Here is a 24,281-nt window from a genome sequence, read left to right on the forward strand (position 1 = left end):
TACGATATAAGGATGATCATTGTTGGTTACATTTTATAAAGTACTTTGGATTTTTTTGTTTCTTCGATACAAATTTCAATCGTTATGATTATACATGTATTTTTATTAACCAATATTCTGTACTAATGTTTATTTTTTGATTTGATGATGAATTTTATGTGATCATGTTAGGGATTCCATAGCGTATAGAAAAATTCTGTACTGTTCTGTTGGTGCTTACTGTAAAATTCGAAAACCGGCATGACGGCATGAGTGTCAAGCACTGTGCGTTTGTAAATACTCGTTTTTTAAACAAAATAAGTGTTTTCATTAAAATATTACAGTTTTCATTCATAACATAAAAATGGATACGCTAAATGATACCTCAGAAACTTTAGACCGATCTCTTGAAATGTTTAAGCAAGAAACTCCGCAACATAAGTCATTTTTAAGGTTAACTGGAAAAAGTACAACTCCTAAAAGAATATCGTTACAAAATACCAATAACTTGCAAAAAGAATTGGATGATGTCCATCAGCTGAATGACAGTGCCAGAATGTTAGCTAAATCATATCCTAATTCAAGACTAATGAAGATTCATGATCTCATGGATGTTGATAATTCAGTAACGTTTGCTCCTCACGAAATTCGAAATATAATGAACACATCAGAAAGAAGTAAACTCACGTTGAGGGAGATGATGGAAGACAGTAGTGCAACAGGCATAATTTTAAAAACAGTGGAACCATGGCGAGAAATCATGTCTAAATTATATTATGATTTCTTGCATAGTATACAAATGAACTTTTCAGAGACACAAATTTTTGATACAGTGGCAGATTTCATACAAAATTGCTCAGATACCTTAGATATAATGAGAGGTATCAAAATTACTACATATGCAATAATTTTATATATTACTAGTACTTTTTATACCAATTTCAAATTCTTATTATAGGTATGCAATCAAAAGTGGAGACTAGCAAAGTATCAAAAGAAGAGATTTCTTTAGAAAATGAAAGAAATACATGGAGACTTATTTATTGTTTATATCAAAATCGAATAGGTAGCATGAATTATACTACTGCTATGGAAGATGAAACACAAGAAAATAATGTTTACATATCTGAAAAAGTTGTAATAGAAAACTTATTTAAGACTGAAAGTTACATTAGAGAGTATCAATTAATAATTGACTGGTTAGAGAAGAACGCGTTAGATGAAGCAGATAAGCATCCATCTACAGAGCAGTTTACAGATAAAACTTTGGCATGGGAAAATACAGTACGACAATTGCTTTTGTACAAAGACAAAGATCAGATTCTATTACGTTCATCTAGGCCACTGATTACATCCCTTGATCCAGATGCTCCCATAAGAGAAGGTAAACCCATAGATGATCTGGATAGAGAAGATGATGCAAGACTTGAGAAAAGAATGTTTATAGAGGTATACATTTTTTTACCGGAGAAACTTTTGTAGCAAAAACTGAAGTGTAAAATATGTGTATTTAATTTCCTAGGTACGTTGCGGTCGTCTTCAAAAGGCACAAGCATTAGCAGAACACTCTGGACAAATTTGGAGGGCTGCTTGTTTGTTAGGATGGATACCTCATCATGATCCTAATTATCAAAATCCGTTATCTGATACCAAATTACCTATTGAAGGAAATCCTAATAGAAGTCTTTGGAAACTGTGTGCATGGGAATTATCTCAAGACAAACGCGTAGGTAATGGGTTTTTATTGTTTATGTAAATAACTGAAATGTATATATAATTAAAATAGTTTCTCTTAATAATTTCTTTTACGATGTTCAGGTCAATTTTATCGCTCAATTTACGCCAGTCTTTGTGGAAATGTTCAACAACTACTACAAATTGCATCTTCGTGGCAAGATGCGTTATGGGCTTACATGAAAACATTGTTAGATATCAAGGTGGAAAGAGAGGTGAGAGATTTAGTAGCGAAAAGCTTCACGGACATGCCCGAGGAATATTGGAAAAACGAAATGTATTTGGAAGATGTGTTTAAAGAGTTACATGCGTCAAAAAATTCAAACATTCAAGAACAGTCGAACAAGCCTGATCATCTCATTCAGAAATATTTAATATTGGATCAACTACCGCAATTGATGGAGGAGATAGAACGCATGATAGACGCGGAGAATTGCGATCCTCACTTTTTGAGATTCTTAGCTCATTTGGTATTCTTTCTCCGGCAAATTGGTAAAAGCACGAACGATAAAATTGGAGACAAAGTTTTGTCGGCGTATGTTCAGGTTTTAATTGAAATGGACGACCCGATTCTGATCGCTTTTTACACAGCCATGTTGCCGCAGGAATCTCAGATAACGAATTATGCACGTTACTTGGAGAACGTGAAAGACTACGAGCAACGAAAAAAGTGCTTGACCGCGGCAGAAGATGCTAATTTGAACGTGGAAGCAATCACGAAATTAGTGGTAGAAACTATACGTTCGAAAAATATAGATATCGATACCTCAGATTTAAAAGGTGCCATAACGGATGCAGATATTGAAAAGATTAACGCGTTAGATTGGCTGATATTTTATCGAAGTCAGCGGGAAGAAGCACTGTGGCAAACCAATGCTCTCATAAGATATTTCTTGAAAAATGAAAGAACCGATGCTGCACGGAAAGCATTTAATAAGGTATACAATTGCGTGACTAATGTGATCCATATATGATAAGGAATTGTTATTTGTTTTTTAATTGTCTAGATTCCAGCGGATACCATCGAGTCAATTGTGGCCGAATACCCAACAATGGAAGCCACGTTAACAAATCTTACGATGACGGATAATCTGTCAAAAAGGGCGGCCTCGTCAATTCGAGAATATCTATGTTATAAAATATATCTCGATGCCCAAGAAGGTTTTGCTGAATGGTTTTCTCATTATCATCGTGGCAAACCTACTCCCCTAGAAGAATTACCACCATATGCCACGTTCACTGAAAAGGTTGCACACGAACATAAGTTAGCACAATATAATGCGGAAATGGAGAGATGGAAATCTACGATGCAACATCACACAAAGGTTTGTACAATATTTCTTTGATGTAAAGTTTAGTGCGTGGTAATTTTAAAAGATATCTCTTTTATAGGCGGTTAAACAATTGTTATATAACGTGTTACTATTTCCGGATGGTGGTTGGCTGGTCGATGCAATCAATGACGATGATGAATTGTGTACGCCCGAAGAAATATCGCGGGAGAAACAAATGGAGAAGTTGCGGGAACTTTGTATCCCAAAAATTACGCTCCTTTTGCATTCTGTAATGTCCGAAATGAATGAGCATGCAGGATGCATTCAGTTAGCAGATATTCTTGCCTCTGAACAGTATCAACTTTATAAAGTAATTATATTTTCGTTGATCCTATAACGACAATTATGATCAAACGCTTATTGATTTAATTGATTTCAGGTATTTAAAAAGGGAAGACTGCGAGAAGTGTTCAAAAAGATTTGTGAATCATCTTTAGTTTTGATGGATCAAAAGAAAGATCCTTGGGGTTATCCAAAATGAATTCCATTAAAAAATTAGACAATAATTGAAAATACATAAGGCATCCTGTAACATACATAACGCGATTTATTATTCGAAAGTCGAATACCGAAGAAATTTGTACAAAAAGCCTCCGTTGTTTTTTATAAAACCAGTTTATTGTCAACCACAAGAAGTGAATATAAAATTTGATACAATGTTCAATAATTCATAATCATAATATATTATATACCTCATGGTTACTTAGATGCTCCTTTTACCCAATCGTTAATAAATGTAGCGCTGTCAAAGCTGTAGATTTAACGCGTGAAACGTTGCGGAGAAACTCAGGGACAATGAGGGAGTACAATATCCTGAGATATTTTTCATTGAAATAATAATCATCGTAATTCCACGATATAGTTTAGCCACCTCTAATCTCTCGCTTCGTTCGTAACCGTCGGACGTGGATCTGCATACAATGGAGAAATACGTACAAAATTCCTTACTCGTATTTCATTGGAAAGAAAAATGTACGCATCGAACGAACTAAAGAAAGAAATAAAAAAATAAAAGAAACCAAAATGTTTCGCGACGCGTAGTGCATGTTTGGTGTTTCTAAATCTATTTCCATTGGACAATGATGCTTTTGCCGGCGAGAGCAGTCTTTTTATATTTTCTTTTCTCTCTCATTATAGTATTATATTTCGTACTGTGGCTTTCGAGCTTTATTCAGTCGGAATACGCGAATAGCGTTCTTCTTCTCTTTGTGTTTTGATAATGCGTGTATATATTATATTATATATATATGCTTTCCGTTTTCCTCTTTTCTTCGCAAGACAGATTAACGCTATCAACAAAGAAATAAAAAAACGATAAACCTTTCGCTACTGTGTATACCATGGGATAGACTATATATATATTAAGAAAAATGAACAATTTATGGAAATGTTTTTGAACGTTTATACGTTTTAATCGCTTATTCGTGAGGAAATCAAAAGCGAAATATATGAGGCGGTCTGAAAAAATGTACATTGTGAAAACTTAATTTTCCATAGAAAAAGGAATCGAGTTCTTTACCACTTTGCAGTTTAAAACAAATAATTCAAAAGTGTCTGACTTCCGGGGTGCTCTTTTTAACCCTTCTTTTATCGCAAATAATTTTTTAACGTCGACAGTGCTTACTATGTGTGCGTTCGGGTATTTATATGTATTTTGTGTGAATACAAGGTTTAAACACGACATGCCGGAAGTTGTACACCCAGTTCTTTGATCGTTTATATTTTGCAAATGAAACTTCAAATTGAAAAATCGTACAGGTCCTTTTCTTTCGTCAGGAATTAGCTGATGTACATTTTTTAAACACCCAGTATATCACGAAAATATGTACGTATCTTTGTTTTCTTTCTTCTAAGTTTTAGGACTTTTAATTAAATTGCAATTAAAAGGACACGAATCTTAATTACATGGACAGTTATTTAAAATTGATTCCACGTTTAAATAAAGCTTAAAAGAGCCCCAACAAGCTTGAACATCGAACTTGTTTCGTGAAGTTACACCTTTAATTATCGCATTGATCAGCGCTACGAATTGAATTTAATTAAATAATTCGAAGTTGAAGGAAAGAAGGTTCCAAGTACCACGAAGATTGCGTTAATAATTGAAAATGTCAAATTGAAGTTAACAGATTTAATTCCAAATATTCCTCCACAACACTAATGCTGAGTAAAAAGTTATTAAAATATTGTCGAAAAGATACTTAAGCTCTAAAGAAATTTTTCAAAATGTAGGAGATTATTGTAGCACCAGATGTAGAACATAAGTTATTATAAATTGTTCTGTTTAAACCGAGTTTGCCTAACGATAACATATGCAAACCGTAGTTTGTAGCTTCGTGAAACAAGTTTCTTGAACGCATTTCGCGTTGACTGCCATGGCGGTGCCTCAAATACAGAAAGAAAAGATAAGAGGAAAAGAAAGAGTGACACAGTGCAACACCATACACATACACGACTCAAAACGCACTGTACTGTACCTGACATCGAAATTTAAACTCGTATACATCTTTGTATGCAGTTAGTAGACTTACGCTCTGTACAAGCGACTCTTTTTCTTGTCTGCATTCACGATGATAGATTTCAGACACGTGCGAGTATTTTCAACAAGTAGAATGAACGTTTAATTTAACATTTAACAATTAGAGATGCTTGCTTAATCGTTAACATGTTGAATGCCGCGTTTATATAAAAAAATAATTTTATAATGCACGAAAGAAATTCTGAGATTTCGAAGACTGAAAAATTAAACTATGGCTGCCATGAGATTAAAAAAGAGAGTTTGTTAATTGAAAGCATCGCGGCACTCAACGCGTTAATTCATGGTGTTCTACGTATGTAAATTTCATCGATCAGGAAAAACGATCAAATCATCAAGAGGTTGATATGTCCTTTTCTTTTTGAAAAAACGTGTGTTCGCACGTGTCTCGTAAAAAACACGAGGAATTTCTGAGAATCGGAATCGACTTTACAGTAATACGAGTACACGATTAATAGAGTTACCTTGTTGATTAATCTATATAGTCTAACACGTAAAACGTTGAAAAAAACGGTTGACAATTGTTTACCATTCTCGATAATGCTACGTTACATCATTATTTTTTTTATTCGTTTTATGTTTTGCTGTTTCATTTTAACGCGAGAGCTTGATAAGTTCGCCAAAACCTTTCGATTCAACTGTTCCTCCCTTCTTCCGTACGGATAAAGTAGTCGATAAATTTCATCTTGTTTCTTCCCTTTTTTTTTTATCTTTTTGTTTTCGTTTCTTCGTTAATTCACGAACTAAGTTTATCTCTCTACGGGACGTACTAATCGCTAAATGGATTTCGTGTCAGCATGTTCGAGAACGATTTATCTACGGATAGTTGGAAATGATTCTTCGTGGGACTCCATCTCTTTCAACTCTTTGCACTCTTTCAACGTTCACTTATTGAGCTATTCTATTACTTTCAATCGAATTCGAATTCTTGAGACACCATTCAAGAACAATCAAGACCTCCGTCTTTGACGATAAAATATTGTAACATTCGTTCAACGATACTCGTCGTTCAAAAATATATATCTTTGAAAATTTTTAAACACAACTCAGGACGGTCTATCGTAACGAATCAATTCTTGTCATATATGTATATTTATATATAATATGTATATATGTATCGAGAGTCGTTTAAACGGTGATACAAAACGTGATTGATTTTTAAATGAAAATATTGAAAAATTGTTTTAGATATTTTTCAAATATCGATGTAACTAGGATTTTGTTAAATAACACGATATGCCACAAAGAAAATATCTTAATATCAGGTTTGTACCACCAGTTACACGACTCTATATTTTTTGTACGTTCTCCATATCGCAATCGTGAATTATCACTCGCCACTTACGTATTATTCGAACAACATACAAGAAAACCAGCGTGCTCGAAGAGTGCAAAGAGCTGACGAAAGCACCGATTAACCGTTCTCCGGCATTCTACGTCCTGTTCTTAAACTGTGTGAAAATATATTCTACCACGAGGATAAGATTGAAAAAGATATCCAGTTAAAAAGCCTTCCTCTACGATAATCGAAACAAGAGGACAACCTTCTCGGTTACATACATATTGACAGTGTGTTATACATCCGTTTGGTTTAATCGACACCATTAAAATCGCTATTTCGAATGTTGTTCTTCGCTTATCTCTAAGTTGATCACCGCACACATCTCTTCACTTTCATTTTGATACTTTCTTAATCGACTTTCTGAAATACTCCTCGGTTTGGGATAAATCGGACGCACGGGCGCCGATCTCGAGGACGCCCAACTTTCTACCTAATAGATTTACATTTAAATTTAACGAGTCCGCTGTTTGAAAACGAAATAGAAACCTTATGTTACACGGGATACGTTTGGATATGTGACCTCGCGAAAGGAAGAGGAGAGAAGAATGATAAAATTCGTCTACCGACGCTATACAAGGAGAGACTTTTAGACAGCTGGACCGAATTCAACGATAACAAGATAGAATCTTATTCTATCGGATTGGGTTTTCTTCTCTTAACACTTTGACTCTGTTCCATTTATTGGAGAATTTAAAATTAGGAAAGTTGGCTTCTCTAAGGAATGGTAATCAGATAACATTCAAGAACAGATGTTTAAATTTCTATCAAGTAACAGGTCTGCCTCTTAGGTGGAAATAAATTTTATGAAACATACGATCAAAGTGTTAAGATCCTCGAGTTCGTCGACTTCCACGAGACCGTCGCGGTGGTCGGAAGAAAAGTGACACGAGTGAAAAGGCTATCTTGAATCTTAACTACAAGAGAGACACAAAACGACTTGAATATCGCTAACGATTCGGAAAATCACGTTTCGCATTCGACACACGCGTCTCGATCGACGATCGATCTTAACCATTCGCATTCTTCTCTTCTCCTTTAAATTACACGTCGATACAACGAACAAAAGAAAGTGTTCTCTTAGCTTCTAAGCTAGTATTCGCTTCTTAATCGCTAACAACTTGTGGGATATTGACGGGGGGCTGCTCCGCGAACATACGAAACAGCTTATCACTAATGTCCTAATAAGGTTAAACGAGAGACAGAATTAGAGAAGATAGAAACTGGTACGTAGAAAATGTACACGTATATAGTAGATTATACTGAAGAGAAAAAGGAGAGGAGAAAGTTCAGATTTTACATCGCTATCTAAGACTTTCGTTCGTTCTGTACAATCGTTATAGTTAACAACGGTTCAGCGCGATGTACGCTGTCCTTATTCAACTTTGTACATCTTACACTTCGAATAATTGATCCGTACAGATACAGTGATACTTGGTTAATGGTCGCAAATTTTTATATTATCATCTTAGTTATTTTAGTTTATAGAATTTCTTGGAATCTTGAAATTTTGGAACAGCGAGTCTAAGATTTTAGGTCTTTCAAAATTTCTTCAAACCTGTATTAGACCCTGTACCAAACTTGCGACCACCATCCAATCGCCACCGTATTCGTTAAGTTAATTTCCCTACATCGAAGATTGTTGTCCCGCGACAGAGCTTTCGTTATTATTGTCTGACCTATACGATCATCAGTAGTCGATCATCGGTGTTTTGTACTTCAGAAACTCTAAGCACAATTATTGTCCGAATTTCATAAAAATCGGGAGCGATCGTATCCATAGATACGTTCTCCCCAGACAAAATATAGGATCTTTTTATTATCATTATTTATTGTCCGAGTGACTTTGGCGAGCAAGACGATCGACTGGATATTGTCTTAAGTTCGAAGCGGGACTTCGACCCGCGTGAAAATTTGCGTTTCATCGAGTTCACGAAGCAGCCCGCTTAACTTCCGATCCGGCAAGTCCGTATTTTTATTATTGTCGTTCACAGAAACGGATGTTTTACGTCCGCTTACGTACTAGAATCCGCGTTGCTCGCTCGAAGGACTCGCTTAGGAAACAGGACAACAAAAGGGGAACGGAAATGGCGAGGACGATACAACTGCAAGCGAAGAAAGTCGTGTAAGAATCCTTTTTCTGAGGATCATCGTTCAGAGTGTTGCCGGAAAACTTGGGATCCAGACTTCTTATTGTCGTTTAATTAAGTTCGCACTTGTGCTTCAACCCCCAAACGGCTGGCAATCATTCTTATTTCTCGCAGAACTTTTTAATTTTGTACTAAACAAATTTTAGACAGAACACTGTCGTCAGACCGACAATTTAATATGACTCAATAAATAATAAATTGAAAGTAATTTTAAAAAAATAAATATGAAAATTTTTAATGGCGTTCCAGCCATTTAAGGGTTAACATGTTTGATGCATTTCACGTGAAAGCTAAAGCAGCGACATTCGATGACATTCGTCGTTTGTCATCGCGAATGAATTAAACAAAAAATAAACGCAATTACTTCGATTGCTTATCTAGTGATTACTCCGATAACAAACGTCGAATAATCACTGTGCAACGCTGACAGCTAAACGACGTAAATCCTCGAACTTCATTTATACGTATGCATATACTTTATGCGCGTTTTAATTATATGCGTTTATATATATATGTATACATGTTTATGTTAGGTATGTTTGCGTATGTAGTTTAAATACAGACTGGTCTTCGTGTGATAAGTAATTGGAATTGTAAAGAATGTTTCGCAGCTGGCAATTTTGAGGACACTCCGTTACTTAGAATCTGGACACTGTGGAGAGCATCGAATTTGTATCGAGAGAAAGAGATTCCGCTACTTTCACGCCTACGTTTCTAGAATGATTATGTATTTCTCTGATTTCTTGGTTGTTGACTCTCTTTCGTTCCTTGCGTACGTCCTTTATTTTTGATTTTGGATGCAGGATTCATTCCGGCAGAGTCGATAGATCAGTTGCATTGAGAGACACTTTGGAAATCAATATTAATTACTCGCGAAGTTGGAAAACTTAGAAGAACGTGATTCGCGAATGCAATTAATTTCTCGACCCTGCAATTTTCCATGAAGCGAAATTTAGCGACGTACGAGCAAGAAACCAGTTCCTAAGTACCGCAGGGTATCTCCTGTCCGAGTGGTTCCTAATTCGTGTAATTAAAGAAGTTCATTATCTGTACCCAAGGCACATTTTATACTTTCATTCCGTTTTCTTAGGAAGGTCCACTCTATAGTATGTACATATTATAGCATTGTTACACGTATATAGGGGATAGTTTGTAACTTGTATCTCCTTTAAATTACATAATTATATATGTCTGACGTTTACCTTGTACATAATTCTGGTTTCTCAATTATTTTTTTCTTCAGCGATTCCTTCATCGTTCGCTAACCTACGTATTATTGTCAAGTCGACAGCATTTATAAATGTAATACCTTACGTGCTACTCGATTTTTAAAGTTACATCGTATATTCAACTATATAGCTTTGTGCAAAATTTACATTGTACATGTACCACGGATACGCTCTCTCTCGTTCTCTCTCTCTCTTTCTCTCTTCTCGTTCTTTCGCTTCGTCATTCATCAACGCAACACTCTTTCGAATCAGCTCTAACAATCAGCAAATCCTCCCGCATGAACGACATTCGTTTCTTTTTATTTTTGTCTTCATTATTGTCAGAAATTTCCACGTTTACTCCACCACGTCTCGATTTATTATTATTGTCAGAGAATTATTTCCCTCTCCTTTCCCTAAAGTACGTAGTTTCTTAAATTCTTAAACAGTTTAAAAATCACCTCGAATCTCGTACTCCTCGTGTGCCGTGTTAATATGTGTGTATTCATGTATATATATATTTATAATGTATATATATATATACGTGTGTGTGTATATGTATAAATATACATATACATATATATCGTATAATATGAAATATTGAATCTGATAGATCTTAAAAATATTTTGCTAATCTTTTTACGTTACAATTAAACCTTACGAGCTAAGTACTTTCTTACAACCTTGTATCGTGTTCAGCCGATTTTAAACAATCGCCTTTTGTTTTATTTTCTTCTTTTTTTTTATCACCGTCGTTATTTTCCTATGTAGTTTCTTTCTCCTCGTGTTTTCTCTTTTCCTGTAGTCTTCTGTCCCGCGTAGTTTGCGATTAAAGATTAACGCATTCATCTTATGAAGTTTAAGATACCGACAAAGAGCGTCGTTAGAACCATCGATATCAATGGCACGGTTACGTGTGCGTTGCTGATAACGTGTATCTTCCAGCCCAAGTGATTGTGCTGGTAACACTGAAAATTACCACGATTAACTTTATCGTTTCGTGACATTTCGGTTAGGATTCGCCATCTTAGCAGAGGAACCATTTTATTATTCGGTGTCATTATTTGGATCAGAGATTTCCAATTCGGAGACTTGCAATTAAGATTCGGAACTTTATTGTAGGCTAAAACTTATTAACTAATAAATCAGTTTAACCTACCTGGTAATATACCAAATCTGGGGTGTCTTCCGTCACGGTCCAATTGAGTTTGGCCGGTTTACCTTCGTCACATTGCAGTCTAAGGGTTTCGAAGAAATTCTCAAAGGTTTTCATGTCCGCACTCATATCCACTGTCTTGTGAACCCATTCGCAGTAACGACCAGCCGCGGTTGGATAAGGGCGTCCATCGGCGTCGTATTTCACTCCGGCGAATACTTTCTGTTCTTTTTGCTCTTCCTCAGTCTTTTGGCCGAATCCACCTACTGGGCTGTCGGTGATATAGAACGGATGGTACCTGCATCAAATAAATACTTGTACTCTTTGATCGAAACCACGTTCAATCATTACAATAAATTTTACAAAGAATAAAGGTAGCCATGAAATTTTCAATCACCTAGCTGGAATTTCAGGATCATTTCCACCCTCCACTATGAACGTGTAGGTTTGTCCTCTCTCCACAGTGATTTCTGGGATCAGCATGTCATTGATGTACCACGCAATGCCCCAGCTAGGTTGCCCTGTGTTTTAACGTATCATGAATTCTGATGACCTTTGCAGACTCGGAAAAAGTAGATGTATGAAGTACTATTTCTGAATACAAGGTTCTTAATCCTCGCAAGCTTAGGGTAAGTACCTGTGATGCTCGAGTATCCTCTTCTGCCAGCAGCCGGTCCGATCCTCGCGCTGAACGTAGTCTCATTGGTAATTACTATCTGTGGCCAGGGTTTGACTTCAGACTTATCCGGAAGGTTGTCGAGGGAATTTGTACACTCGTGGACGTTTCTCGACGTAAAATCAATACGAATGTCCTCGGTCGTCTTGTCGAAGCTCTCGTGAGCATTAGCTTCTCCTCTAACATTCAGAGGACCTATTGCCGCGATTACGCTGGTTTCCGTGTACGGTATCATCCTGTCCTTCACGGGCTCGTTCGTTCTCATTGGTCTCATGTACGTCACTGGAACACACAAATTTTGTTATATCATGTATCAGTGCATTTAATATCTATAAGATAAGCATCCAAATAAAAGAATGTCTCATCTGTTAAACCTGCTCTTTCTAATCCACTATGTCATTTTTAATAATCCCGCAAATGTCTACCTGTAGTCACGCCGTTTTTCCGTTCTCCATGCACAAGAGCGGCATCGTTCTTCCCTCCAACCCTCTCGTCCGGACACACACCTTTCCTGCCATCGCACTGCGCATATTCTGATATGTAATAGTCCTCCGCGATGAATTCCCCAGTTCTGTTGTTGTAAGCAACGACGACCACATCGCCACCGATCATTTGAGCCTTTCCATCGTGACCCGACAAACCGAAGGCGACATACTGATCCTCTCTGATGCGTCCTGACACTTTTATCTGGATGTCGTCCCCTATCATTTCCCATTGCACCTGAACTCGACCGTCCAACATCTCTTTGCAGTTGGACAGGGACGGTTCTGGAGTACTGCTCGTCTGCAAAAACATTTGTTTCTTTACAACGAAACGTCTTCGAACTGTCACATCGAGAATTAGCGAATGAACCGTTATCTTATTTTTGCAGATGCTTCTGTTACTTACAGGATCGTACCACCAAGATGGCTATTGCATACGGGATCAAGTTTCATTAATTATAGCGTTCCTTCATGAAATATTAACGCGAATTAACGATCAGTTTAGTTACCGTGATTTTAGTTTGTCCAAGGGCTGGCGGGACGTAGATGTCCTTTGGAATGAGGACATGTCCAAAATTGTGCTTGTACTGCACGCACCATACGGCTAACCAGTCGATGTCGTACACGGTCAAGTTTCCGGGTAAAACAATTTCGATGTCCTCTCCTTGGTACCCTTTCAACGGAGCCAAACTGTTGACAAAATAAATTATTAAGCAAAGTAAAAATTCATTCTTTGGGTTTGATCAGTTTTGAGGATAATTCGTGTGGATTATTGGCGACACAGCACCTTTTCCTCTCGTTGGGCACCTTGATGCCGAACGTGTTGGGTTCTGTGCCGTTTCCTACCCAGAAGTAAGCGTCTGGACCAGCACCGTCGTAATGCAAATTAGGGATGTAGAAAGTTTTGCTATCTAGGATGGTGATGTTCTCGCTTCGAAGGCCGTGAGCCAACCTCGAAAATTCCGGCAACACTTTTGTCTTGGGCACCGCGAGATCCGGCTTGATGTACACGTCGGCAAAGTTGACCTGCGACAAATTAGACACACTTGAAATTTTGAGAACGACAATGATCAGAAATGAAACAAATTAAATACGCGAGTATTATAAAATATTCCGAGTGTTTGAAAAGAAGAAAATTACAAATAAATTTTGACGAAGGTTCGATCTCTCTTTTCTAGAGAAGTTAAGAGAGGAGAGTGGTTTTCGACCTCGTACAGGAATCGTCTCATCAACCTGTCTTTCAGGGACCGCATATTTACACCCTCGAAGTCAAAAAAGTCGATCTATCATTCCTTGCTCCCCCCGTTGAAGCTGACGTACCGATAGGGGTTGGGTCGTTTATATTCTAAATTCCGTCAAACCTCTGAGAAGGGAGTAAAAGAGAGAGGGGGATGGAAAACGATGAAAGTAAAAAAAAGAAGGATCCGAAACGGGACCTCGTAAAATCCGAGAAACGGATTCCATCGTATACAGGGTGATCTACTCCCTTTACCCTCGAGGGAGCGTTTTATGGGAGAAAATTCAACGCTCGCGACGATTTCTCAACTCATTCCGTAACCCCGTACAAATCTATTTCGCATACGATACAATTTTATACACTTTCCTTTTCCTTCTTTTATTTCCAATTTGTTTCCTTCCAATCCCCACTACTTAGCTGCGTGTACTTTCTTAAACCCAATTGCTGGCGTTAAGATAAATTTTTCTTCGATTAATTCTGATGGGATTAAAGCTCCGCAGATACGTGTTCGCGCGGTTGGTTCAACGATTAACCGATTCTATCGCGTCATATTTTTCTATTGTCTCCTTCTTCCTCATTTTTTTATCGACTTTCGAAAAGTGTGCCAAGAGTCGAAGATTGAAAAGTCGGTGAATATCTTCGACGTCTTCGATATTCCGCTCAAGGCTACTGTATACGTGGCCTGATTCCGCCGTTTCGAGATGTTCTTCGGAACCGGGACCCAGACTTCTGTCTACAAAGGAATCGATACGCGCGATACCTTGAACTGGCGATATGAGTTTCCATATCAGGGTCGTTCAATTCGTTAAATTACCTATTTGCTTTTCCCTTTCTGGCGGCCTCTGGCCTGGAAACGTGACGTTAACTCGGCCACGAAATTTTCACCAAGAGAAACTTTTCAACTTCTATCGTTTATTGCCACTGCGCTTCCATGCACTGGAGAAAAATTTCGAACTTCGTTCAAAATATTAAGAACTACTTTGAAGCTGGAATTCGTGCAAGAAATTCAACAAGTTTAACCCTTAAATGCATGATTTTCCAATTTTACCAAAAGTTATCAACTAACAAAATACCTTGAAAGCGGTTGATTCAAATTAAAACGAACAGACGACGCTATTGTGTATTTGATTGGTACGTGGCATATCTGCAACACTACTCATTGCAGGTTTCCTACATTTAATTTATAAGATTAAAACTGGTATGTTGCATTTATACAACTATACGCATTTAAGGGTTAAATACCTTATTTTTCTCGAAAGTTCACGAATGTTTCAAGATTCGATTTTGCAATTTTTGAGATTTTAATACGGGTCCAAATGTCGCGTGAATAAAGAGGCGAGCATTCGAAACGAAACTTTAACTCGAAAAGGAAGATCGATTAATAATTTTCCTCCGAGCTCGGTAGCCAAGAAAACTTCTTCATTAACTGAACCGGTACCTTTCAAAGGGGGACCGAGGCGGTCGCCGCGTTGCTTCTAGAAATTAATCTTGCACCGATGTACACTCCTTTCAACCATTCAACCGGCAAATTAATGCTGACCTTTATTTTTAAACGGTGCGACTGAAAGGCAACTTTCCGAGTTGCCGGGAAGGAAGTCAAGGGAACCCAGTGATACTTCAAAGGATAGTAAAAGTATAATTTACTCTACAGTCTTATTTGCACCGAGCTAATTTTACTTGCTCGGTTCTCTAATTATACGAAATTTAATTACCAAAAATGGAGGCATGGTTAGACTGAGTCATTCGATCGAGAAAGACAATACGTCGCTGACCTTCTGGACAGATCAACATCTACATGTTTGGCGCCAAAAAGTTCTACGTAAGAATTCGTATAAGTATATTGCAGTAAGGTGTATTAAATTTCTTAGCAGTTCAGTCCTGGAAGCTTGTTTAATTTGAAGGACATTAAGAAGAAAAGTAGTCCCTTTGAGAAGTCGGCACTTCGTCGGGTACTAATTCCATCGTTAATAATAATGATTATCGGCGAACCGAGTCGACGTTTCCCTCGGGGGTTTCGAAATTTGCACACGCATTAATCCCATTTCGTTTAAGGGCTCGTCAATCATATCCACCCTCGGCGAGCGGTTGTGTGCACACGTATACAGAGAAAGAGCGAGAAGGATGGGCGGATAGAACGGAGATGTTGGATACCAATGAACTAGGACTCGAGCTTAATGGTGTTTTGAGTGGGCACGATCTACTCAAAATTGGTCCTCGTGCAAGTACGCGACTCGAGAGTTTACCCCACAATTTCCTCGCTGAATTTCGAAGCCATCGTATTAATCGATGCTTGATTCCTTATCATTATATTCAAATATCCTGAGGTTCTCACCTTGCTAAATTTGTAAATTTAAAAATGTACAAGATTGCAGCAGCAGCTTCAGATTTTGGACTTAAGGTTATGTAGAGTTTAAGGGGGGAACTGGTGAATGATACAATTTAGTTACCATTTAGATAGTAAGACACCAGCGGTAGTTTATAAACCGGGATAGTCGCGAGGGTTCCTCGTCAATTCGATACCTTTGATCTGATCGTTATAGTCCCAGTTTCGACGGGGGTTGCTGCAGCCCCTAATAGACTGTTTATCTCGTAAGCCCGGATTTAGATTCGGATCGGGTTCTATTATGCCATCCGTAAGTCTGTGTATGCGACACACAACCACTTGTGCGTGAACCTCTATGGTACACGTGGCACGATACGCTTTTTACACGATTTCCGATTTGCAACTTTTCACGCAAAAATATTCTCGGAAAATTAACATGCAAACAGAAGTTTTCAAGTTCATTTTCAGGAGTAAATCTTTTACCCTGAAAGGGAAAAGTTTGAAAGGAAGAAAGAATTGAAAACAATAGACCCGGGAGATCTATCGGTTATTTTTTTCGAAATTATTTAGGGAAAAAGCGTAAACGAGGCTTCGTTACATTGATCTGGATTACGATTCATCCAGGCACCCTCTGGACACAATTCACAGGGTTGGCTGGTCCCCGTGGACGGTCGCGATACGGCCGATGCTGATATACTCGTTATAGCGCAGGCGGGTGCTCGAGCAGTCGATATTCAATCAAATAAATCCCCCTAATAAACTGGAGAGTCAGAGATAGCATCAAGAAACAATTGCAGAGAAAGGGAGCGACTACGCGATCAGGCACGTAGAAATCTAACAACGTTCTGATAGCTAGAAGAAAAGTACCTATTCTTTTGCAACAATATTTTTCCTAAAGACCACTGTGGTAGTTAACCTTAAGTTCTCTGAATGCAAAAAATCATACTTTCAACATTTTCTAATTAGCTCCACAAGTTTTCTGTATCTTTGCCTTTCTGAAAATTAATTAAGCTTTAAAAAAATAAAAAATGTCAGATGTTTTTCGGCTACTAAATCACTGCAAATGGTACCGAGCGTTATCGAATCAATCGTCCGTTATGAGAGGACACTGAACGATGGCTACGGGGAAATATAGCATGATCCAGGAGCAATAAAGTGCAGCACAATGTGCGTTGGGTCTCGCCGAATAAGGGGCGTTGCTATCGAGCCTAACGAGGCTGGATGTCTCAATTTCCGTAAGAACGTGCGCCCCGCGACAAGAGGGGGTGACCAGAAGGGGAACGGCTGACTGGGGATGATACGGGGCTGATAAGGTGTTAAAATAATATACAGCTATGACCTGTCTGGGGTTTGCTCGATAGCGATCCTTCTCCTCTCTTTCTACCAATGCATACGAATAGAACAATCGTTAGGGATGATCGCTAGGGGATGAAAATAATCGACAGATATACAGACTGTTTCTGGTTACACGAGTTTTTAAACGCCCTAATCGATATTTCTTTCCACGTCCAGTTTTAAAATTGCATATCTTGAATATTTTATTTTTTATACACGACTGCGACTTTGTTTAAATTTACATGACTCTGTTCTGAAATTTTTGAGGACTCGCTTGTTCGCGAAGTGATTTTATCTTTCGCTCGTTGGGCGAAACAAAATGTTTTACGGCTAAAGCGACCGAGGAGTCTCCGAATCGAAGGATACACCGTCATAATATTTTAACAAGGTCACGATGTATCGGATTTTTTTTACGAATCCCTCATAAAGTTTCCAGTCTGAAGTTTGAGGCAATTGACTGCAGGAACCTTGAAACCCGAGCTGAAAAGAGTCGCTTCCATCGGGAGCACTGGTTGGACTTTAAGTAGGTGATAAATTAAACCAGTCACCCTCTTCGTAATACCTCTATATCTTAGACGGCGGATTTAATGGAACTTTTTTTCCTTTTTTAACCGAAACTTTATACTAGCCGGGATAAGCTCCCGTTAAATACGTTCCGGAAGTCTAATTACACGGATTTCTCGCGTCACTTCCAACTTATTTCTGGCTCAACAGTTTTCTGACCCCTCGCGAATTCATACCGTTTATTTGTTAACAAATATCCCCTGGTAGAGCCGTTCAGTTTAGGAATTTGAAAAACTCGTGTCTTTAAAAATGTGGAGATTTAGGACGATACTTCGATGTTAAATAATTTCATCTACAAACAATACAAAGCTATTCTACGCGAAGTGAATTCTTTCACACACCGAAACAAGGGAACTTTCGGCAATCAAAGGCTAATGGAATTAATCTCAGAAATGATGCTTCGAATGCGTAATTACATCAGTACGTCTGCGACGTTAAAGCAGTTTCAATCAACGCGCATGTGAACGGATGCACAGTATTTGTCAGATTAAGTGTAACCTTTGACCAGGGCAGTGGCATTAATCAGTAATAGAGATGCAACGATTGCATTGATCGAACATCGACAAAATCCTTCGGCATTTAATTAACCTACCGAAGGTTAGTATCGTGCATCGCGACTTGAGAATAGGACCGGACAATTGGCAAGGTATACAACGTCGCCGGTGGAGCAACATCAGCAGCAGATTCCCACCCTGTCCTGCATGGAATGACGAAACTTTCCCGGCTACAGGAGGACCGGTGGGCGGTCCTCCGGGATACCTGGAACTTTCGCAAGCTCTCGCGTCCAATCGGCGTGTCGAGAGCGAGAAAGATATATAGAGGGGTAGCGGATGACAGAGGGTGCGAAAGAGAAGCGAATGGACAGAGAACCGTGCGAAAGAGACGGATAGAGGAACCGCGAGAAAGGAGAACCCAGGGGTGGTGAAGAAGAAGGAAAACGCGGTTGCGGAGAAACGAGAGAAAGAGAACGAAGAATCGAGACAGACAAGGGAGACCCAGGAGAGGGGTTAAAGAGGTGCGGATGAGTTACAAGGGAAAGAAAATTGTAGCAAAGGGTACGAGGCGTCGGAATAGAGAAAATCTGGAGAAGGATAATGTGCAAGTATTTTGTATTGTTGTATTAAAGCGTTGACCTCGTCCAATGAAAAACATTTTGCAGCAGAAATATTGGTAAAATTAATTTTATTAAACCTCATACTTCACACTGTCCGCTATTTCATACTTGTATTCCTCACCCATTTGTTCTCCATTATTCTCAGCTATTTGCAGTTAAAAATATACCCCGCTTATAAAATATTCTTCAACCTCTGAGGTTTTCAAATTAGGGTGCTACAGGTAAAAATTTGTAGCAGATGCAGAGGAATTTGGACATAAAAGACAAGGGCGAAGACTACGCGAGACAGGAAGAGAATGGGAACAACGGAATGAAAAATGATAACTTTTGTTGAAGCACGTTGGTGGTCAGACGCGAGATGCTAACTTCGTTCCACTCATTTTACCCCCCTCTAACTTCTGGTACCGGCGTTTTACTCTTTCTACTCCATCGTCGGCCAACCACTTTGCCCGGTATTTCATTTCCACGTCTACTCGTGTGTACTCGACCACTTATGTGTATATCCGAATGCTGGCTACGCAGCTACTGTTCATATATACACCGTTAGCCAAAAGTACGAGACCATTTTATTGAAAATTACATTATATGGCGCAAGAGGTTCAATGGACATTTTCTGTCTGCGCTTTCCAAGGTACTTCTACGCATATTCCCTTAATGTACCTACATATAGTAGTTCATTACGTTCATAAACGTCCACACTGGGTTAATAAAATGTCATATTTGTTAATTACTAAAATTAGTCCTCCACAGACTACCCCTCTTCAGTAAGGTTACTTAGATTCAGTGAAAAAAAGAAAGATACAGGTGTTAATTTTGCACTTTGCTGGTTTTTGTTGCTTCGAACGCGCGATAGCGCATGCCGCTCGTTAATAACGTTCCACTCGACGAAGGAAGGAAAAACACGAGGATAACTGGATTTTCGCGTTTTTCGATGCGTTAAAATCTCGATGGAGCGTCGATTTTTTCTTTCTTTTTTTTTTTGGTCAAGGTGGGAGGTAATTTTATACAATTTTGGCGAGATTCCAACGGCACTGTATCGCCCTATATGCGTGACTGCAGCTTCGTGCACCTGATGCACCACTGTGGGTGCTTTGAAGTGTGTGCGAAGCTTTGGGGTGGCTTCAAAATGGCGTCCTGTTACGGTACACACTACCACCCTTCATCGTTCGCGTTATGAGATTACTAGGTGGAATTCAAACAATATCAAAGAACATTTTATTACATAATTTATTGTTATCAAGCTTTCTCTGTGCCAGCTATCAATGAACTTCGGTGAATGTTACTGATTGTGAGGATTTATGCTACGAATCTAATGTAATTGAATGAGTAAAAAAGAAGTCAACAGTACTACCTCGAACTGTAGAATATTATAAGTACATACATGTTGCAAATACGTACTGAAGTAGTTGTAACAAAGGATCGAAGAAAATATTAAATTAATTTTGTAAACGAAAAATTTAAGTCGATGAAACGATCGTACCTATAATAAGTTTAGCACCGTGGGGTTTGTCAGTGAACGGTACAGTGCATCAAGCATAATTGAAAACCCGAAGAAAAAGCTTGAACCGAGCAATATCAATATTATTAATCTCGCAAGGTATAAAGTGCGACGTTTAAACCGACAAACGAAACTATCGAGTGCTTTCATCGGATCTTTGCGCTTTCTTAAGCCAGTGCCAGGTCACGGAGGTCGGAACGCGATGGCTCCTCAAAATGGCGGCCCTTTAAAGCGACGAACTCGAAAGGCGTCGCGCGGCAAAGATAACGATTAACAGAAGAAAAGGAAACTACTTTTCGACGATGTCAAAAACGAATAAAACACAAAAGGTGAACAAATTCCGAAAAGAGCCATAACAAGATGAAAGTGAAAGAGTCGCAGAAGAAAGAAAACGAAGAAACGGCGACGAAGTTAAATAATTTTTCCGAAAAGGTAGAGGGAGGGTAGACAGTGGATCCAACGGTACAAAAGGAGGAAGCGGAAGCGAGCGCGAGAATGGAGGCGACAAGGAAGGCTCGAGAAGAATTTTGGAGGAAAAGAGGAAGAGAAACCGAGACAGAGAAAGGTTAGAGAGTAAGGGTGGAAATGAGGGGTTGGAGGGAGGACAGAGGGTGGGAAAATAGAGGCGAAGAGAAAGGGGAGAGCATCCTCGGGTAGCAGCCGGCAGCCAGTCAGCCAGCCCCGGCCAACATCGACCCGGTGAGCTGCTCTCTGCCCATGCGCAACAATCTTACCCAGGACTAGTGATGGGCCCGATCCAATTCTCAATTTATAACGACTTTGTTGCTACTTTTGTAAAATAACATTTGTCCACCTGCAGACAAAAATACTATAGTCCCTCATGTTTCCGTGCAACGCCATTTTGGAGCTCTACTTCCTCTTTCTTTCATGATGGATTAACGTTGATTGTCACTGTGGTAACAGATCGTTAACACGTTGGCATAGCAGATTTAATCGTTTCTATAGAAGTCTCGCAGCTTGTATAATTGCAGACTTTTCGTAAAATAATTCCGGTTACGTTGTTGTTAAAATAACGCTATGTTTCACCGATCGTTGAAGAGGATGCATGTCCGAATTTATGAAAGCTCGCGAAAATATTTTGATTGCTTAAAATAATGTTTATATTTTATACACCTTGCTTTGTGTAGAACGATCGTGTGATCTGTAAGATATTTAGAGACGGTATTACCGATTTTCGATCGGCGATTAGCGTCGGCCGACTGGAAAGAGGGAATGCCATGGAATGTTTTCCGAGAAGTCCTTCAACGTGACTGGAAAACATTTACCGTTCCAGCAGAATAAATACTGTCAATGCAAACGATTTATACGAGAGCTTCTGTTTTCGCAACGCTGTATTTTCTCCCATTTTTCCATCTCCAAAACGCGCCTAATCTGCGACACAATATTTTTTCAACGAACGCGACGCTTTTTTCGCGTTTCGATATTTTTAACATCGTTATTTTCATTTTGGGAATGCGTAATTTTTATTTACGAAAAGAATCTTGTTATCTTGTTATTGTAACTTTTGAGTGAAGTATTTATAAATCTTTATCGATATGAATGAAACGCTACAACGGTGTTCGAGCGTTGATAATAGGCGACGATAAACAGAGAGATCTCGTTAAGAATCCTATCATAAAAACGGTGCTCGACGTTTGGAATCCGTTTGAAACGGTTATTAATTGACGCTCGTCGCGGGCTAGGATCGTCCACTTGGTGCCACAAGCAGTCGTACTTCGTCATCCCACCCCGAAAACTATGAGGCGTTTAATTAACTCCAGTGTTCGTGGAAAGAGAAGGAGAATTCAGATGCAAATGCCGTGACACGCCCACGGGACCGACCCTTCGCTTCTTCCGGTTAAAACACAAGCATCACCGAAAACCGGTGGTCGGAACGATACCCTTTTCCCGATAGAATTTAAATCCCATTCGAGTTTGTGCCGATCGAATCAGAAAATCGATCAAGAAACGACTCAGCAACTTCTCAACATCAGATACATTCCAATTTTCTTATTTATCACCGCTGTTTATTTTTTTACAAGATTTCGATGATTCAGGACAAAGAATGCGTGTCATACTAACAGATGTGTGATTCGATAATATTTCACTTACGCAAACATTTACCTCGACTGCACGCTATAAAAATGGGAACCAAGATTAAATTTATGTGACACGAATACGTAAGAGATTAAGGGATAAAACTCCATTCGCTCTTCATCATTTCCATTAGGTTATTTTTTGTATACATGTTGCAGTAGAGTGTGTCGTGCACTGGTCAGACAGTGGAACGTATTAGTGGCGCCAGTATTTGCCCGACACGAAGGTTGCAAATTCACGTCGACTGTGATACTGGTAATTATTGGATTCGGTGATATATTGCGATGGGTAATGTTTCTGATTTTAATGTAACGTGGTATATCGGCGCGGTACGATTTGGCGCGTGGTGATATAACGCGTGGTGTTTCGGCGCGTTGCAATTTCGGTGCGTGGAGATATAACGCGTAGCAATTCGGAGCATGGTGATATAACGCGTGGTATTTCGGTGCGTTACAATTCGATGCGTGGTGATATAACACGTGGGGTTCCAGCGCGTAGCAATTCGATGCGTTATAATTCGACGCGTTGCAATTTCAGTGCGTGAGGATACAACGCGTAGCAATTCGGTGCGTTACTATTCGGCGCGTTGCAATTTCGGTGCGTGAGGATACAACGCGTAGCAATTCGACGCGTTACAATTCGACGCGTTGCAATTTCAGTGCGTGGTGATATAACACGTGGTGTTCCAGCGCGTAGCAATTCGATGCGTTATAATTCGACGCGTTGCAATTTCGGTGCGTGAGGATACAACGCGTAGCAATTCGGTGCGTTACAATTCGACGCGTTGCAATTTCGGTGCGTGAGGATACAACGCGTAGCAATTCGGTGCGTTACTATTTGACGCGTTGCAATTTCGGTGCGTGGTGATATAACACGTGGTGTTTCAGCGCGTAGCAATTCGATGCGTTATAATTCGACGCGTTGCAATTTCGGTGCGTGGTGATATAACACGTGGTGTTTCAGCGCGTAGCAATTCGGTGCGTTGGAATTCGGCGCGTTGCAATTTCGGTGCGTGGGGATATAACACGTAGCAATTCGATACGTTACGATTCAGCACGTTGCAATTCGGTGCGTGATGATATAACACCTGATATTTCGTCACATAACAATTCGGTGCGTTGCAATTCAGCACGTGGTGATACAACGCGTAGTATTTTAATCCGTAACAATTCGGCGCATTATGATATAATGCATAGAAATCCAACGTCTAGAAATTCCACCCGTGTAAATTTAATCACGTAACCAACAGTGACTTAACGCATGACCAATGATCATATACACAACTAAATTTTAGCATAACCAGAAGAAATCCAGAAACCACCCGCCAGTCATCGATCTCCCTTCATCCAGCATTGCCGACAGTGGTCAAACAGGGCATCCCAAGGGTCAGCAGTGGACACGATATCGATGGGCAACAGATCCAGAGAAAAAAAGGGGGCGAAACGAGATGAAAGACCGATCAACGGCTTTAACGTTTTGGATTCCCCGAGGAAGCCCCGTGGATAAGAGATCCCGTTCGGCT

The 24,281-nt window shown here is 39.2% G+C and overlaps 2 protein-coding genes across 9 annotated transcripts in view; one reads left to right on the forward strand and one right to left on the reverse strand.

The window, feature by feature from the left end:
• The first annotated feature begins 94 nt into the window (after nucleotides 1-94).
• Nup107 (nuclear pore complex protein Nup107) lies at nucleotides 95-3,714 on the forward strand. The gene is made up of 7 exons (XM_003703673.3): nucleotides 95-860; nucleotides 938-1,428; nucleotides 1,502-1,709; nucleotides 1,798-2,651; nucleotides 2,721-3,038; nucleotides 3,106-3,357; nucleotides 3,427-3,714. Exons 1-7 carry the CDS (start codon nucleotides 344-346, stop codon nucleotides 3,526-3,528), a joined length of 2,742 nt encoding a protein of 913 aa, XP_003703721.1. The 5' UTR covers nucleotides 95-343; the 3' UTR covers nucleotides 3,529-3,714.
• LOC100883697 (protein Skeletor, isoforms B/C) overlaps nucleotides 3,644-24,281 on the reverse strand; it is a 61,529-nt gene continuing 40,891 nt past the window's right edge. For 6 of the 8 annotated variants that reach the window (XM_012286325.2, XM_012286320.2, XM_012286319.2 and 3 more), the window contains 8 exons: nucleotides 13,379-13,617; nucleotides 13,101-13,281; nucleotides 12,998-13,018; nucleotides 12,535-12,892; nucleotides 12,071-12,391; nucleotides 11,831-11,954; nucleotides 11,437-11,731; nucleotides 3,644-11,245 (listed from right to left, as the gene is read on the reverse strand). In XM_012286325.2, coding sequence (XP_012141715.1) covers nucleotides 11,123-11,245; nucleotides 11,437-11,731; nucleotides 11,831-11,954; nucleotides 12,071-12,391; nucleotides 12,535-12,892; nucleotides 12,998-13,018; nucleotides 13,101-13,281; nucleotides 13,379-13,617 — 1,662 coding nt within the window. In that variant the 3' untranslated portion in view covers nucleotides 3,644-11,122. Of the gene's footprint in view, nucleotides 11,246-11,436; nucleotides 11,732-11,830; nucleotides 11,955-12,070; nucleotides 12,392-12,534; nucleotides 12,911-12,997; nucleotides 13,019-13,100; nucleotides 13,282-13,378; nucleotides 13,618-24,281 lie in introns of all 8 variants that reach the window. The other 2 variants (XM_076535340.1, XM_076535339.1) reach the window with 2 other exon arrangements.

Source organism: Megachile rotundata, chromosome 9 (genome assembly GCF_050947335.1).
Source record: "Megachile rotundata isolate GNS110a chromosome 9, iyMegRotu1, whole genome shotgun sequence".
Taxonomy (NCBI): domain Eukaryota; kingdom Metazoa; phylum Arthropoda; class Insecta; order Hymenoptera; family Megachilidae; genus Megachile; species Megachile rotundata.